Source organism: Carcharhinus amblyrhynchos, chromosome 12, assembly GCF_965287045.1.
Source record: "Carcharhinus amblyrhynchos chromosome 12, sCarAmb.v2.hapA, whole genome shotgun sequence".
NCBI lineage: Eukaryota > Metazoa > Chordata > Chondrichthyes > Carcharhiniformes > Carcharhinidae > Carcharhinus > Carcharhinus amblyrhynchos.
The window spans coordinates 33,712,391-33,728,116 of record NC_137335.1 but is presented as its reverse complement, the minus strand read 5'-3'; the positions used below and the strand labels follow the sequence as shown (position 1 = coordinate 33,728,116).

Sequence of the window (15,726 nt, the reverse complement as noted above, 5' to 3'; positions counted from 1 at the left end):
AGAGCTTTGATCTGACCTGTTGGTTATGGATCACCTAAGCCCTGACTATCACTTGTTGCTTCTAGTGCTTGGCAAGCAAGCAGTCCTGTGTTGTAACTTCAAATTGACCTCATTTTTTAGTCATGGCTGGTGCTGCTCCAGGCATGTCCTTCTGGATTCTTCATTGAACCTAGGGTGATGTCCTGGCTTGGTGGTAGAGTGGGGAATATGCTGGGCCATGAGGTTACACATTGTGGATGAGTATAATTCTGCTGCTTACGGCCCTCAATGCCTCATGGATACCCAGTCTTGAATTGCTAGATCTGTCTGAGTATATCTCATTTAGCAAAAAAATACATGCCACCAAATCTCCTGCTTTCTTCCCTGTTGACATCAAACTTACATTCTTCTTAGTATATGATTGGTTGTTAGCTCAAAACCCATAATTCCAGATTTTTTTTTACATAGAATTGAATTCCACCACCTAACAGCCATCACCAAGTAGAATTTTATGTTTTATAGTATTGTCCCACATTTTATTGGATTATCCACTATTTTGTCCTGCTTCTCCCCAGGATATCATTTGACCTGCATTTTGAGGGCAGCAGTATGGGAGACTGCTGGCAGTCCCCTCTTAGCATTGCCATTGTCTCTTTTGGGCAGTGCATTGTGTTCCCAACACAAGCATTTGGTGAAGAGTATGAGAAGTGGGGACATTTGGATTAAACAATGTTGATGTTGCTGTAAGCAGAGCAATAAATCCCTAAGAATGTTTTGAGATGATCTTATGGGCCCTCTGATATTCATTTGAAAATTGCATTAAATAAAGGAAAATATTCAAGGGAGAGGCAAGAGACCCAGGCTCCCAGCGGAAGTAGATGACAACACACTATTTGCTTTGGCTTCTTGTGGATATATTTTGACTGAGACAGGGAATGGATAAGGTGATTTTTATCTCTAGATAACTGGCTTGCCTTCACTCCAAGCCCATTCTGACTCTCCAGTTCCAGCTTCAAAGACTGTCAGTTGGTGATCTGCATGACAAATGTTGTATTCCTAAACCACAGTTAAAAATGGCGATCAAGACAAACTGCTGTATAGAGTAATGGGATCAGATATTTAAAACATGCAAGGATTTGTGAAGCCTTAAGCCAGTGCTTCCCAAACTACTTCCCAGCGTGACTCCATTTTATTGTCGCAGACTTGGTGTTAGCCCAGAGTTGTTGAATTGGGGATTCGGTTTGAATGGAGGGGATAGAGTGACAATGTCAAAATAAGAGAAAACAGCTGGAAACTACCCATCATTATTGTATTGTTATAGTGTCAAAATAAAGCACGGCAGCAGAATATAAAGCCTACAATGTTGTATCAGTATCAAAATAAAACAAAACCACATAGCCTTAACCATTGCATGTCAGAAGACCACAAAACAGCAACATTATCATCTTCAGCACTGTGTCACGATGTGCAATAGAATGGTCAAGCAGGGAAGTGAAGAACAGGAGAGAATGTTTGGGAGCTGGAGAAGTAGCTCCAAAATGACATGAATTGGGTCCCATATGTCCCAGTGCAAAATGTTGCTGAAAGGAGAGGAACCCGAATGCCCAAAGACTAGTTCCTCTCCTAACCCTCTATCCACATGCTGAAGTGAAACAGTACTGAATGAAGCAACTGAAAACTGGGACTTGCTTGTATCATATTGCTCTCAAACTGTTCAGCTACAGATTAGAAGCTCTGACCACTAAGCCAGTGAGGAGTTAGAAAGGTGTGGACGCAGAGAGGCTACATGCTGGCACAACTGTCCAATTACCTCCAATCAGGATTCCTATAGTGGCTGTGAGGCAGGGAAAAGTGCATCATGGGACTTGAGAATCAGTTGGTCCAGGTTGGTGCGTCCTCTCTTCATGGCTGCCATTATGGTTTCGTATGTTGCAACTGTCATCCCATGATCCAATTGGGGGTCACAATCCATCATTTGGGACAAGCTCTGCCTTGTGCACTTGATGTTGATGTGCTTTCATTGAAGGGACGAAGATGGGATGATTGTAGGGATGGGTATAACATTGATCTCAAAGGTTAGACTGCAAGTAAAATATAATTTCTGAATATCATATAGCAAATTCATGATCTAATGGTCTGCCAAAAGCTGCAGTATCAAGTAAATCAATGAGGCAATTCACGCTGATCAGACATTTCCAAACTTAAACAGTCAAATGTATAATTTTAACAGAATCTAAAAGTTCACAAAGCAATGATTGCTCCAGGATTTCACTTTAAGATCAGGCTTTTTTGGGATCAGCAGTGGCATGGATTCAACACGATCTCAGGTATGGGGTATGTCATTTTAGGACTGAGATGAGGAAAAATTTCTTCACTTGGAAAGTTGTGGTATTCTGTACCACAGAAGGCTGTGGAGACAAAGTCACTGAATATATTTAACAAGGAAATAGATTTCTAGACTCTAAAAACATCAATGGGTATGAGGAGAGAGCAGGTGTAGGGCATTGAGGTTGAGGATCAGCCATCATCATGGTGAATAACAGAGTAGAATAGAGGGGCCAAATGGCCAAATTATGTGTATCCAAAAAAAGTATTCAAATCAGATTTACAATGTCCCAAGTTCAATTCATGGGTGAAATTAAAGTGAATGTCGAAGTCTGAATCTAGGTTGCATAAATAAATCAAAATTATTTCCGTATCTGTTGAGAAAAGCATGGATGCTAGGCAACTTGGGGAATTAAATAGTGATGTCTTGAGGAGTGTACATATTCCAGAGAATGAGGTGCTGGAAGTCTTGAAGCACATCAAGGTAGATAAATCTGCGGGATCTCATGAGGTTTATCCCAGGAAGTTATGGGAGGCTTGGGAGGAAATTGCGGGTGCCCGAGCCGAGATATTTGATAGTCACAGGTGAGGTGCCCCCCCCAAAAAAAGATTGGAAAGTGTCAAATGTTGTGCCTTTGTTTAAAAAGGACTGCAGGGAAAAGCCTGGGAATTAGAGGCCAGTTAGCCTCACGTCTGTGGTGGGTAAATTGTTGGAAGGTATTTTGAGAGACAGGATCTACAGGCATTTAGAGATGCAAGGACTGATCAGGGACAGTCAGCATGGCTTTGTGAGTGGAAAATCATGTCTCTCAAATTTGAGTTTTTTTAAAGGGGTAACAAAGAAGTAGGTGAGGGCAGTGCAGTTGATGTTTACATGAACTTTAGCAAGGCCTTTGACGAGGTACCTCATGGTAGGTTGTTGCATAAAGTTAAATCTCACCGAATCCAGGGTGAGTTATCTAAATGGATACAAAATTGGCTTCTTAACAGATGGTTGTAGAGAGTTGTTTTTCAAACTGGATGTCTGTGACCAATGGTGTGCCTCAGGGATCAGTGCTGGGCCCACTGTTATTTGTCATTTATGGTAATGATTTGGATGAGAATATAGGGGGCATGGTTCGTAAGATTGCAGATGACACCAGGATTGGTGGCATGGTGGACAGTGAGGAAGATTATCTCCAATTGCAACGGGATCTTGATCAGTTTGGGCCAGTGGGCTGACGAATGGCAGATGGAGTTTAATTTAGATAAATGTGAAGTAATGCATTTTGGTAGATTGAACCAGGGCAGGACTTACTCAGTTAATGGTAAGGTGTTGGGAAGAGATAAGCACAAAGAGATCTAGGGGTACGTGTTCATAGCTCCTTGAAAGTGGAGTCACAGGTGGACAGAGTGGCAAAGAAGACATTCGGCATGCTTGGTTTCATCGGTCAGAACATTGAGTATAGGAGTTGGGATGTTTTGTTGAAGACATTGGTAAGGCCACACTTGGAGTACTGTGTTCAATTCTTGTCACCCTGTTGTAGAAAGGATATTATTAAACTCGCAAGAGTGCAGAAAAGATTTACTAGGATGCTACCGGGACTTGATGGATTGAGTTATAAGGAGACGCTGAATAGACTGGGACTTTTTTCTCTGAAGCGTAGGAGGCTAAGGGGTGACCTTATAGAGGTCTATAAAATAATGAGGGTCATAGACTAGGTAGATAGTCAATATCTTTTCTCAAAGGTAGGGGAGTCTAAAACTAGAGGGCAGTTTAAGGTGAGAGGGGAGAGATACAAAAGTGTCCAGAGGGGCAATTTTTTCACAGAGGGTGGTGAGTGTCTGGAACAGTCTGCCAGAGGTAGTAGTAGAGACAGATACAATTTCATCTTTTAAAAAGCATTTGGATAGTTACATGGGTATGATGGGTATGGAGGGATATGGGCCAAATGTGGGCAATTAGGATTAGCTTAGGGGTAAATATGGGCGGCATGGACAAGTTGGGCTGAAGGGCCTGTTTCCATGCTGTAAACCTCTGACTCTGTTTCTTGAACTATGTGGAAAATTTGTGTGGGAAGAGGGTATCTTTTACTTCATGTCCTATATTAAATAAAATTAGGGAAAAAGAGTGTGCCAGATCAACCTTTTTTTGCCTTAAAATGGTGCTAACTCTTCAAACATTGCCACCATCAGCAGACAGCCCCACTTCTGACTTTGTGTTGGAGGTAAGGTCATTAAAGCAGCTGGAGAGACAAATTGAAAGATGGCAATTAAGTTGTACGAATCCTGTTGCATGTTAATGATGTGTGCCACAGTTGTTATTGATATTTTAGCTCACTACAACTAAGAGAGGTCTGTTCACAGAAGCAACTGACATTTGATCCATGGGATCTTTTTAGGAAGACTTATGCCCCACATAATGAGAGTACTGTCTCGTGTTCACAAGCTGTTTTGCATGGAGATTTCTGTGGATGTAGTTGAACTAGTAATAATCAGCCAAACTTCATTGAGCAGAAATAATGAGGTGACCCTTTCCCTAAAAGTAGACTTGAAAATCCCTTTGAAGTTGTTTGAAGAAGAAGGTAATTTAGTGTGTTACTCGATTTATTAGCTGTCTTGAGCTGTAAGCAACAGAACTACAGGGGTTACTAAACTGAGAAACTGATCTGAAGTCTGTTTGAAGTGCTGTAAATAAACAGTCCATAAAAAGACCACTGATTCCTAAATGATATACACCCTGGTAGCTTGAACTCCTTGATGATTAATGAGAACTTTTTGCTAATAGATGAGTTTCTTGTTTGGAAGATGAAGTTGCCTGTAGCTATTTTAATTTGCTCTTACAATATTAGAGTTATAGAATCCCTGCAGTGCAGAAGGAGATCATTCAGCCCATTGAAACTGTGCAGACAACAATCCCACGCAGGTCCTATCCCCATAACTCCACATATTTTCCCTGCTAATCCCTCTAACCTATGCATCCCGGGACATTAAGGGGCAATTTAGCACGGCTAATGCACCTAACCCACACATCTTTGGACTGCGGGAGGAAACCGGAGCACTCAGAAGAAACTCATGCAAACATGGGGAGAACATGTAAACTCCTCAGACACTGACCCAAGTTGGGAATCGAATACAGGTCCCTGGAGCTGTGAGGTAGCAGCGCTAAACACTCTGCCACCGTGCCACCCCTGTTAATGTGTACTTCCTACAGCGATGATTTGCAAGTGAGGGGGTGAGAGAGAAGTGAAGAATTAGCCTATAGATATTCCTTTCGTTGGCAAGCACCTGTATTAGTGTTGCCATTGATTTGTATTAATTATGTCTTTGGAAATTAATCCGACTAATTTTTTTATTGGAGCACCTTCAGTTCAATCCAGTTAGAAGTTTCTAACTTGCAGCTTTCCCTTTAAAGTACATGTGAAGTGGATATTAAAAGCATCCAATAAATAATGACTCCAGAGTTAGTTCCAGCATTCATGGGGAACAAGCAGAACCAATGTGTAAAGAGGAATAACTCAGTCACCAAGCCAGTGTACCTTAATTTTCTTTAAGCCCCAAATTAAGAAGGCCATGAATGGTGGTCTTGGATGTGGTTCCTTGAGCACAAAATGTCGTACCAGTCACCTTGAATATATGTGTGCATGTCTTTTCAATAAATTTTAGTTGAACTTTCTGCCCTGCTACTGTTTTTTTTTTCATTGATCGCTAACTATTATAAAATATCATGTATTAACAACAAAAATGCAGTGGTAACTCATGACCCATTACATTGTATAATCAGTTAAACAAAGAATTGACAGATGAAGAAAGCTAATGTATTTCCATGTTTTTAGCAAATTTTTAATTTGCTTAATGCTAAGAATTGAAGTCACTTTCAGACAGACCAAATGATTTAAGCTGGCAGTTTAGTTTGTTTAGGTCTGGACCCCTGTCCAGAAATGGAAGCACAAGGGCTGAACAGCGCATGAAATGAGTGATACTACTCACAATTGGCACAACCTTTTAACCACCTGTTGCCTAGTAATCTCCATTCATCAAGATTTGGCCTTTGAACTAAGAGGGTTTTTGCTATGTATCTGGAGTAATGCTGGTATAAAACATACCTTCTGATCTGTATTATTTATAGATATGATATATTGTAGCTTCCAATAATTTGAACAAGAATTTAGCTAGTGGCAGAAGAGGTTGCAAAACTTCCAAAGGGAATAACTTTCATTTTTCCCTTTTGCCCCATAACTGCACCACCACCACCCCTCCATCAAAAAATTACCAAATCAGTCCTCTCCCACAATTCAGAACAGTGGTAATAGTTTGTTTCTTAAATGATGGATTTATTAACTGCAATGCAATCTTCATGTTTGTTACAGTCATCATATCTCCACTGTGGTGGAAATCACTCTCTACGTTAAATAAATGATTGAAGGAAAAGGGTACAAAGTCAAAATATTGTATTATGATACTCCTGATATGGAGGATAAACATCAACACAGCTGGTTTGACTAGATGGGGAGACAATGGTGTGGTAGTATAGTCACTGGATTAGTAATCCAGAGACCAGTATTCAAATCCCACAGTGGCAGATGTTAAATGTGAATTCAATAAAAATCAGGAATTAAAAGTCTAATGATGACTATGAAACCATTATGATGTCATAAATGCCCATCTAGTTCACTAACGTCCTTTAGGAAAGGACATCTGTTGTCCTTAACTGATCTGACCTCCAGATCTACAGTAATGTGGTTGACTCTTAACTGCCCTCAATAGTCTAGCAAGCCACTCAGTTCAAGGGCAATTAGCGATTGGCATTAAATGCAGGCACAGCCAGTGAATCTACATCCCACAAACAAAGAAATGACAATTTAACCCTGTCACTTGTACTGAGTGATGTATACAAAAGTACAAACTTTCTATCCGTCTGATAGCATGAATCTGTTAAATGTTTGTTTCATTTTTGTTTTGTTGGAAAATAACTGCTCCAGTGTCAGATGGGCATAATGGTCATCTTTTGTTGTCATGTTTTCTATTGGCAATCTTGACTCTCCAACTTTCACAGTCCATGATAGCAGCTAAAACCTTAGCATTGTTCTCAAGTCTTGTAACTGTCCTGTTTCTCAAGCAGTCAATATTTCTTGTCTCCACCTTGTCTCTGATACTCTCAATATTATCAATCAGTACCAGATATTCCAGTTTGTCCCTGTTTCATATATACCCAAAGAGTTGTCGTCACCTCTTGGTGATCTGGGTTCTTTTGTGCCTGCTTTCCTCAAAATGTCCCCATTAGTCTTGTTGTCCAACTAATTCTCATATGCCTCTGAAAACCATATATTTTATCTTTCTTGTATTCCAACTTTCACATAGAAATGTTAACGAGATGTAGCATTTTAGAAATCTCATTCTGCTTTCCATAGAGGTGCTTCTATTTCTAAAGAGGTCTGGTGTTTTTGGTGAAGGTTTGCTTTGCAAGTGTTATGTGCTTCCTTGATAAACTTGATCACTTTTTGCATCAGATGTCATTAGGCTATCTAATTCTACTTGACTCTTTCAGTTCCATTGTTATGTTGCACCTAGGTGTAATCGTTTTCTTTGATATTACAATGCACATTGTTCTGCTGCAGTTTAACAACAGTCCATATCTCTTGGTGTTAAATTGTGACCAAGTCTTTGCAGATTTTCCTCTATCTCCCATAATTAATGTCATCCATATATCTCAGATCATTTACATCCTGTCCATCTGCTGAAATTTCTGCTAGATGTCTTAAACCACTCTGTAAAGATCGAGAGACAGAATGTAACCTTGTCTCAATCCTCTTATAGTTATCCATTCAATGTATTCATTCTGTCTAGTCTGGCGGCTGCTGTATGGTTCCAGTATAAGTTCTGAAGCAGTCTTAACTTGGATATTGTTGTTTCAAATACTGCATAAATCTTCTCTCCCCCACCCTGCCTTATGCCTCAATCTATTAAATGCTTTGGTATAATCTATAAAATACCTTTAGTCCAAAAAGATGTATACCATGTGATTGTGGAATGCAGGTGATACAAGAATAAAGGTAGCAAAAAATATGATCTTGATGAAACAGATGCAAAAGCATGTGATGTAGCAAAAGATAAATGAGAAAAATGAGCAATAATAAAATTGGGAAGTGCTAGAAGAAAGAGGGATTCAAGACATACAACAATGTTAAAGAGGCTGTCAATGCAAAGTTACTGTAGTAGAAGTAACTGCATTGAAGCAAGAATTGGCGCAATAATACTGAAGAAAAATGTCATCTATGCAGATGGGCAAGATACAATGCAAGCCATCAAGCAAACAGAGTAACATATGGCACCAGGTAACATATGTTAGGAAATTGGCATTAAAAGAATTTAGATATGAGATGAGATGGTACAGTGGTTAGTACTGCTGCCTCACAGCAGCAGGAACCCAGGTTCAATTCCAGCCTCAGGTCAGAGTTTGCATATTCTCCCCGTGTCTGCATGGGTTTCCTCCAAGTATTCCGATTTCCTTCCACAGTTCAGATGTGCAGGTTAGAGTGATTGGCCATGCTAAATTGACCCTAGTGTCAGGCGGATTGGCAGAGTAAATATGTGGGGCCGTGGGAGTAGGCTTGGATGAGATTGTGGTTGGTGCAGGCTTGATGGCCACCTTCTGCACTGTAGGGATTCTATCACGATCTACGATGACATCATTCTGCAACAAAGTGTGCAACCCTGATTTAATTCCAGAAGATCTTTTGTAAGTCAGTGTTGATAGAACTGCCTAAAAGACCAGTACAACTGAATGTGAACTTCAGAGAATAAACCTCATGAGTCACAAAGCAAATTCTGAGAATGATCATGATGAGAGTACGAAGCAGAATTAGACTGGAGAAACAGACTACTGGGGTTTGGCAGGATCTGAAGAAACTGTTCAGAACTGAAGGAAGGTAGAAATGTGATGTGCTTACTGTTGAAAGGCAGGAAGATGAGAAAGAACATAGGAGAAGGTTTGGGATGAGGTTGAGGGTGGGAGAGAATGAAAGATATCAGAAGAGCAATATTGATTCAAGGAAAAAGAAATGCGTTAAGAACTAAATGGAATAAGCAAATCAGTGAAAAAAGATGTATACCTCTAGTTATAGCTTACAGCAAAGCACTGTTATGGTTTCTTTCATACCTGTGGTGAAGTTGGTCATTGTTACATTTCCTCTTTCCAATTATTGGCAGTCTGAAATGTGACTTGTTATAATTCAGAATTCTCACACTGATTTTTGTTTTGCTTTGGTCTTTATTGACAGGACTCCACTGTGTTTGAAATGGAAGATGGTGTTATTAATGTTGTAAGTGCCAACCTTACTTTCATATTTTCAATAAGTCAAATCCTCACATAACCCAAGCCTGCATGTTGAAGCAATAGAGACAGAAAGGGAAGTGGTGCATCTCAACATGTGATCTAATTATTGGTAGGGGAAGTATAAACATGCTAACTGCCAATTATCTTTCTCATTTTCTCCTCTCCACCCTCACCCTTCATAAGTTAAAACTAATGTTGCCTAATATAAAAAATATACAAATTACCAGTTTAGAATTTAAAACATACAAAATAAATTGTGTGGCCTTATCTGAATTTTAAATATATGTGGGTAGGTCTTCAACTTTGGCTGGAGGGGGCAGGGTATTCCAATTGAGTGGCATTTGTCCACACACTAAAATTTTGGTAGGATAACTCAAGTTTATTCTTCCTCACCCCGAGCACAGATTCATCGAAGTCCATTACATTTCTAACACATCTCCATATAGAATGAATTAATACAACATGGATTGGCGCGTCAATCTTGTGACTTTCACAACTTAGTGTAACACTTCACTGAAGTCTATTCATTCACAATACCAATGGACAGAACCTCTGCAAATGATATCTGAGCTAAAATGAAGCATGAGAAAATCTGTCTCGTTTCTTTGAGCCAATGCCCTAAAACTGAATCAGACTCTGAGGATTTAAGGAGATCTTAAATATGTTCTGATGTTTTTGTACTTGTGTAATTCACATTCCCGTGAACTAGCATTTTGAAGTACCAATGGTTTAGTCAGTCAATGAAATTACATAATGAGGGATTATCTGGAACTGTTCCTTTTAATAATGGGCATTATGTAATATATAATTGGATACTAAACTATAAATTTGTACCTTTCTCAACTCAGTTTCAGCACTTCTCACAGAAAAGTACTTTTTAAAAAGTAAAGCATTTTTAAATGTAAAATCTGTACTTATGCCACAGTCATATTTGTCTACTTGCTTTACTTATTAACCATTTAAAGTGGAATTAAAACTTCAGCAGTTTGGAGATCTTTTTGTAGCATAAGGCTGAGAGAATGGCAACTTGGCTGCACTGACCCAGATCGTTCTACCAATTGCAACAGTTGAGATTTGATTTAACTTCTTTGTCTTACACTTCATTAATTTTAAAAAATGTTTTTTAATATATTGGATCTGCAAATAAGTAGAAGTTAGAAATTCATAAAAGATGATGCATGCATTTATACTTTGGTGAAAAATGTAATGCAAATATGACATGCAAAGGTTTATTAAAAACATCTATCATGATCTGAAGTGTCATTGGAGTATTTTTCAGTAAAGATATATAAATGATGCCTGTTCTTGTAGTGTTTACGCCCCATTGTTTAATTTATATCTTTTCTTTTCCCCTCCCCAGTGTAAAGTTCTTAATGGTATCTGCGACCAGACGATTAGGTCTGCTTCTGATCCTTTGTTAAGCCAGAGTGCTTGTCTAGAAGAAGTTCAGCTAATAAACATCAAGCCAGGTGAAGGATTGGTAAGATGTTACTTTTTAAAAATTTTTCTTTCTTGTCATTCATGTCATGACTGTGGCATTTTATTTCTTTCTAACTGATAATTTATATTTCATGTTCCATAAAATTTTTCTCAATCACATTCTGCAAAATATCTGTTCAGTTGCATTGCAGAATAAAAAGTTGAGTTATTAGCTGCTGTAATCCTTCTATCTGGTCTCAAAACAAGAGCTTTTCAATGTTGGGTCTTGAGGCGTGGAGAGAACTCCAAAGCAATTCCATTTGTAGCATGCTACTATAGTTGCCTTAACTTGCTCAAGCCTCTACATTTTTAAGGAGTTTACTTCATCCCATGCTTCAGTTGTGTGTTTCATTTAAACAGTGCCTATTTTTCATCGCTCCTGCACACTACCAAACTGCAATGCAACATCTATCTTTGCCAAACCTCAGAAGTGGCCTCCATTAAGACACTCCCTTGGCTCCACTAAATAGACACTCCAGATAGTTTGCTTTCTGCATCAATTCTTAAGTGGGAGCTGCTTATTTAAAGTAAAATGAATTTTCAGGCCATAACTTAGTAAGAGTGGCCATTAGCATACCCACTTCTGGGGGGGGAATTGGACAACATTCTGGGTCAGGACCAGGGCTCAGGTTGGGTTTGGGAGTAATGGGAGGGTTGGATATTTGGGGGGGGTGTGGTGGGTTTGCTCAAGTTAGATCCAAGTGTCAGGGTGGTGTTCAGCTCCGTAAGGATTGAGATAAAAGGTGATGCATCCAGGTCGAGTCACAAGGTGAGGAATCTTCAATGCTTGGGTTAGAGGTGCCCTTATTTCTTCTAACCTTTGCAGAGTAACTATTAGTGCCAGCAGAACCATTAAAAGTTAGTGATTTAAGTTGCTTTATTGATGGTTCCAATCACAATTCCCAGTGCAGTTACCCAGGGGAAGTTAGCACTTTGGACAATTGCTGGGTAAACCCTAACCTTGGAACATCCGAGAGGGATTTCCCAACACATCTGGGGTGTCCCCAAATCCGATCCTCGGGAGCCAGAAAGATACAGGCTGTTGTCAATTCTGAAACCACTTTAAATTTTGCTTATAGTTTATAACTTGTGATCAGGTGCATATGACAGCAGAGGAGAAAGATCACATAGTGTTTGAGTTATTGGTGGAAAGATTTCTTAAAGCTATTTACATTTTGTTTACAAATTTAATGAAAGGACCAGACATATTGTGGAAAAATATATAACAGAACACTTAAGGATACACACAGAATAGTTGGCAGTAAAAAGGTGGCTAGGGACCTACCATTTCTAAAGCTATCTACCAGTGGAGATTTCCTTGTGTTTTTTTCTAGGAACGTTGCAGACTGATTAACAACGATGAATTGTTACAATTAGCTCTGTAATTGCATCATGAAACTGACAGGACAGTAGAAATTGAACTGGATGAAACTTGGGATTTCTAAATAAGAGACTATCCTCTCCCTGTATAATAATCAATTTTTTTGCAATGTTTGCACATTGAGTTGAAAATTCTGATTTGCAGAATTGCAAGTGTGACTTCGATTATTTGTTTGTGCGTCAAGTACTGATCTTCTGCTTTTGCCTGGTGGACTCAGTGTGAGAGAAGTTAACAGCTGTACTTACAGTCAAGATACACTCAGTGTGGAAGTATTTGGTAAAGATCCAAATCATATCCATCTGGGATTACAGCATTGTAGACTTAAAGAATTTCAGGAATCTATACAGTGCTGTTTCCATTATTTTTGATGGGAATTCGGTTAGTGAGTTTTGCTGGGAAAGGATTTTAGTAATATGACCACAGTTTTTATTTTGAGAGCACTCATTAAAGTGAGAGAAGTCTGGAAAGTTGGGAGGAATTTTCCTGTGTTTTGGTCCAAGTCAGCAGTTTAAATTGACAAACTGAATTCCATGCTGAGCTTCACTACACACAAGTGTTAGCTGTATGTGATTTCACGATTGAACAGATAGCACAGCTGAAAGAGAAACAGAGCAAAGGTAAAGCGGGTACTCCTGTTATAAACTCAAAGTAAAAGAGGACTGGCATTTGGTGGGCGTTCTGCAGCCTATCAACAAGAGTGGGTCACTAATACCACCGCTGACCTAGCTGGTAGAGTTCTGAATGACCCTGCTGCCAAACTGGGTTGGCACCAAGTGGTGATAGAATCACTATGATGAATAGCTACACCATTAGGGGTAGGGTGAGGAGATAGTCCCTGAATGCATCTCAGCCAGAACAGGGGTTGATGCACACTGTTGGCATTAATCTGATACACCCTAGCCATCTAGTCAATGACCTATCTGTTCCATCCAACTCCTGGCACCCCATTCCTTCCTCCCCCCTCGCCTCTGAACATGACACACTGTCTTGGTTTGGACATGGTTTAATAATATTGCCATGCTAAATTGGATGGATTATACTAGACAGAATAGTTGGCTACCTTTTGAGGTACTATGGATTTTTATGCTGCAGCTTAGTACATCATGAAAATATGTAAACTTACGGCCTACTATATCCTTCTCTTTGGTCAAGCCAGATGACCAGCCTTGCTCAATGAAGAGTGTGAAACAAGGTGCCAGGAGCATCACCAGAGTACTTAAAAATGGGACACCAACCTGGAAAAACTATAACACAGGATTACATGCACAGTAAACTGCTAAAGAATAATATTATAAATGGCTAAAGTGTCCCAGAGCCAATGAATCAATTAAAACATCTCCAGTCTTATCACATCTAAGCAATTAAGCAATAAATGGGTGGTGGAAATTCCATGAGCGTCCCATTGAAGTCATAATTGAATTGGTGACCTTGTTTAGCCTCACTGAGGTCCCTGGTACATGTAACAAATATCAGTATTTTCACCCAGTTAGAGTTGCTGCACAGCACATTGGGAAACTATTGAGTGCCCAGATTCAAAAAACTAAGAAATATCCAAGTTGTAGTGCTCAAGATCTATGCTCTAGAACTTAAATATTATGCGTGAAATATTATGAGTGAACTTCTTCACTCAAAGGGTGGTGAATCTCTGGAATTCTCTGCCCGTTGAAGTGGTGGAGGCTACCTCGCTAAATATTTTTAAGACGCGGGTTGATGGGTTTTTGATAAGAGAGGGGATTAAGGGTTATGGGGAGAGGGCGGGAATGTGGAACTGAGCCACGACAGATCAGCCATGATCTTATTGAATGGCGGGGCAGGCTCGAAGGGCTAGATGGCCTACTCCTGCTCCTATTTCTTATGTTCTTATGCCCTTTAATGAAATTGTTTGAATACAAATGCAACTGTGGGCTTTAATCAACAAAATGCAAAATTGTCCAGGTGTGTTCTGTCCACAGTTGTCGGCAGTGTTATGAAGTAGAATGAAGGGAGTTAAGTGCAGTTGTTGGATAATGTAATAAACTACCTTCAGCTGCTCCAAGTCAGATGTGGGGCTGTTGACTGATTATTGTAGTGATTAGCCTCTTGCATTTGTGCCAGTATTTAAGCAATCTGTGCTTGAATGCACAAAGACCTGCGGCATCCAAGGATGGGCTGATAAGTGACAAATCACATTCGGGGGTCACAACATTTGTACCTTGTGTTAAGCAATAATCTCTAATGAGACAGAGATTATAATCAATTCCCACTCGTTTTCAACAACATTTCTCAATCTCCCACTGACTACTGTCTTGTGAATTGGAATTGTGTCCAGTATCTCACCATTATAACTTGGAAATATATGATTGATCCTTTTATTGTTGCTGGCTCAAAAACAGGCAACTCCCACCTTGACTGTGTTGTGGCAACAATGTCAGCAAATATCCAAAAAGGGATTGTTCATTTAAAGACCTCGTCCTTGAGAAAATGTCTTCAGGTGTTTACTCGGTCTAAAACAGTGTGCTCATTGAATTTAGTAAGACCGAACAGATTGAAATGAGTCAAATACTGTGGATGCTAGAAATCAGAAATAAAACTGAAAAATTTAGAAATACTCAGGTCTATAGCAGGATTTATGGAGCAAGAAACGGTTCTTTGGCAACAGTGAATGACTGTACTTTCAATTTAGATTATTTATTCGCTGTTCAACATATGGAACAGGATTTTACAGTCTCACTTGAGTGAAACCAGAAATTCCCATCCGAGGTCAATGGACTCTGCTGTTGTCCACCCCTCACCTGCTCCGATTCTGTGGTGGGCAGGGTGGTAGAATTCCAGTTATGGTCTGCTCTACGTTGGAGAGACCAAAGGCAGTCCAGTTAACTGCTTTACAGAACACCTCCCTTCAGTCTGCAAGTATGACCCTGAGCTACCAGTTACCTGTCATTTTAATTCTCCACTTTGCTTCCACCCTGATCTTTCTATCCATGGCCTGCCTTAGTGTTCTATTGAAACCCAATACGCTGCCTTATTTTTTGGTTTGACAGTTTACAGCCTTCTGGGCTCAACATTGAGCTCACTGATTTTAAATCATAACCTCTGCCCCCATTTTGTTTTCCTTGTTGGTTGATTTTTCTTTCTCTTGTTTCTTTGTTAGTATCTTTACCCTGTTCTTGAACAGTTCCGTTCCTTGACCAGATCCCATGTTGTGGGGGAGGTCTGGTGAAGGACTAATAATGTTTTTTAAAATAGACCAATTTTGAGATTTAAGGCA

General features: G+C 39.6%; 1 protein-coding gene across 3 annotated transcripts in view; it reads left to right on the top strand.

Annotated features, from left to right (window-relative positions):
- cnksr3 (cnksr family member 3) overlaps positions 1-15,726 on the top strand; it is a 153,614-nt gene that overhangs the window by 96,016 nt on the left and 41,872 nt on the right. For all 3 annotated transcript variants that reach the window (XM_080200342.1, XM_080200344.1, XM_080200343.1), the window contains 2 exons: positions 9,564-9,605; positions 10,980-11,099. In XM_080200342.1, the coding sequence (XP_080056468.1) occupies positions 9,564-9,605; positions 10,980-11,099 (162 nt within the window). The remainder of the gene's footprint in view (positions 1-9,563; positions 9,606-10,979; positions 11,100-15,726) is intronic.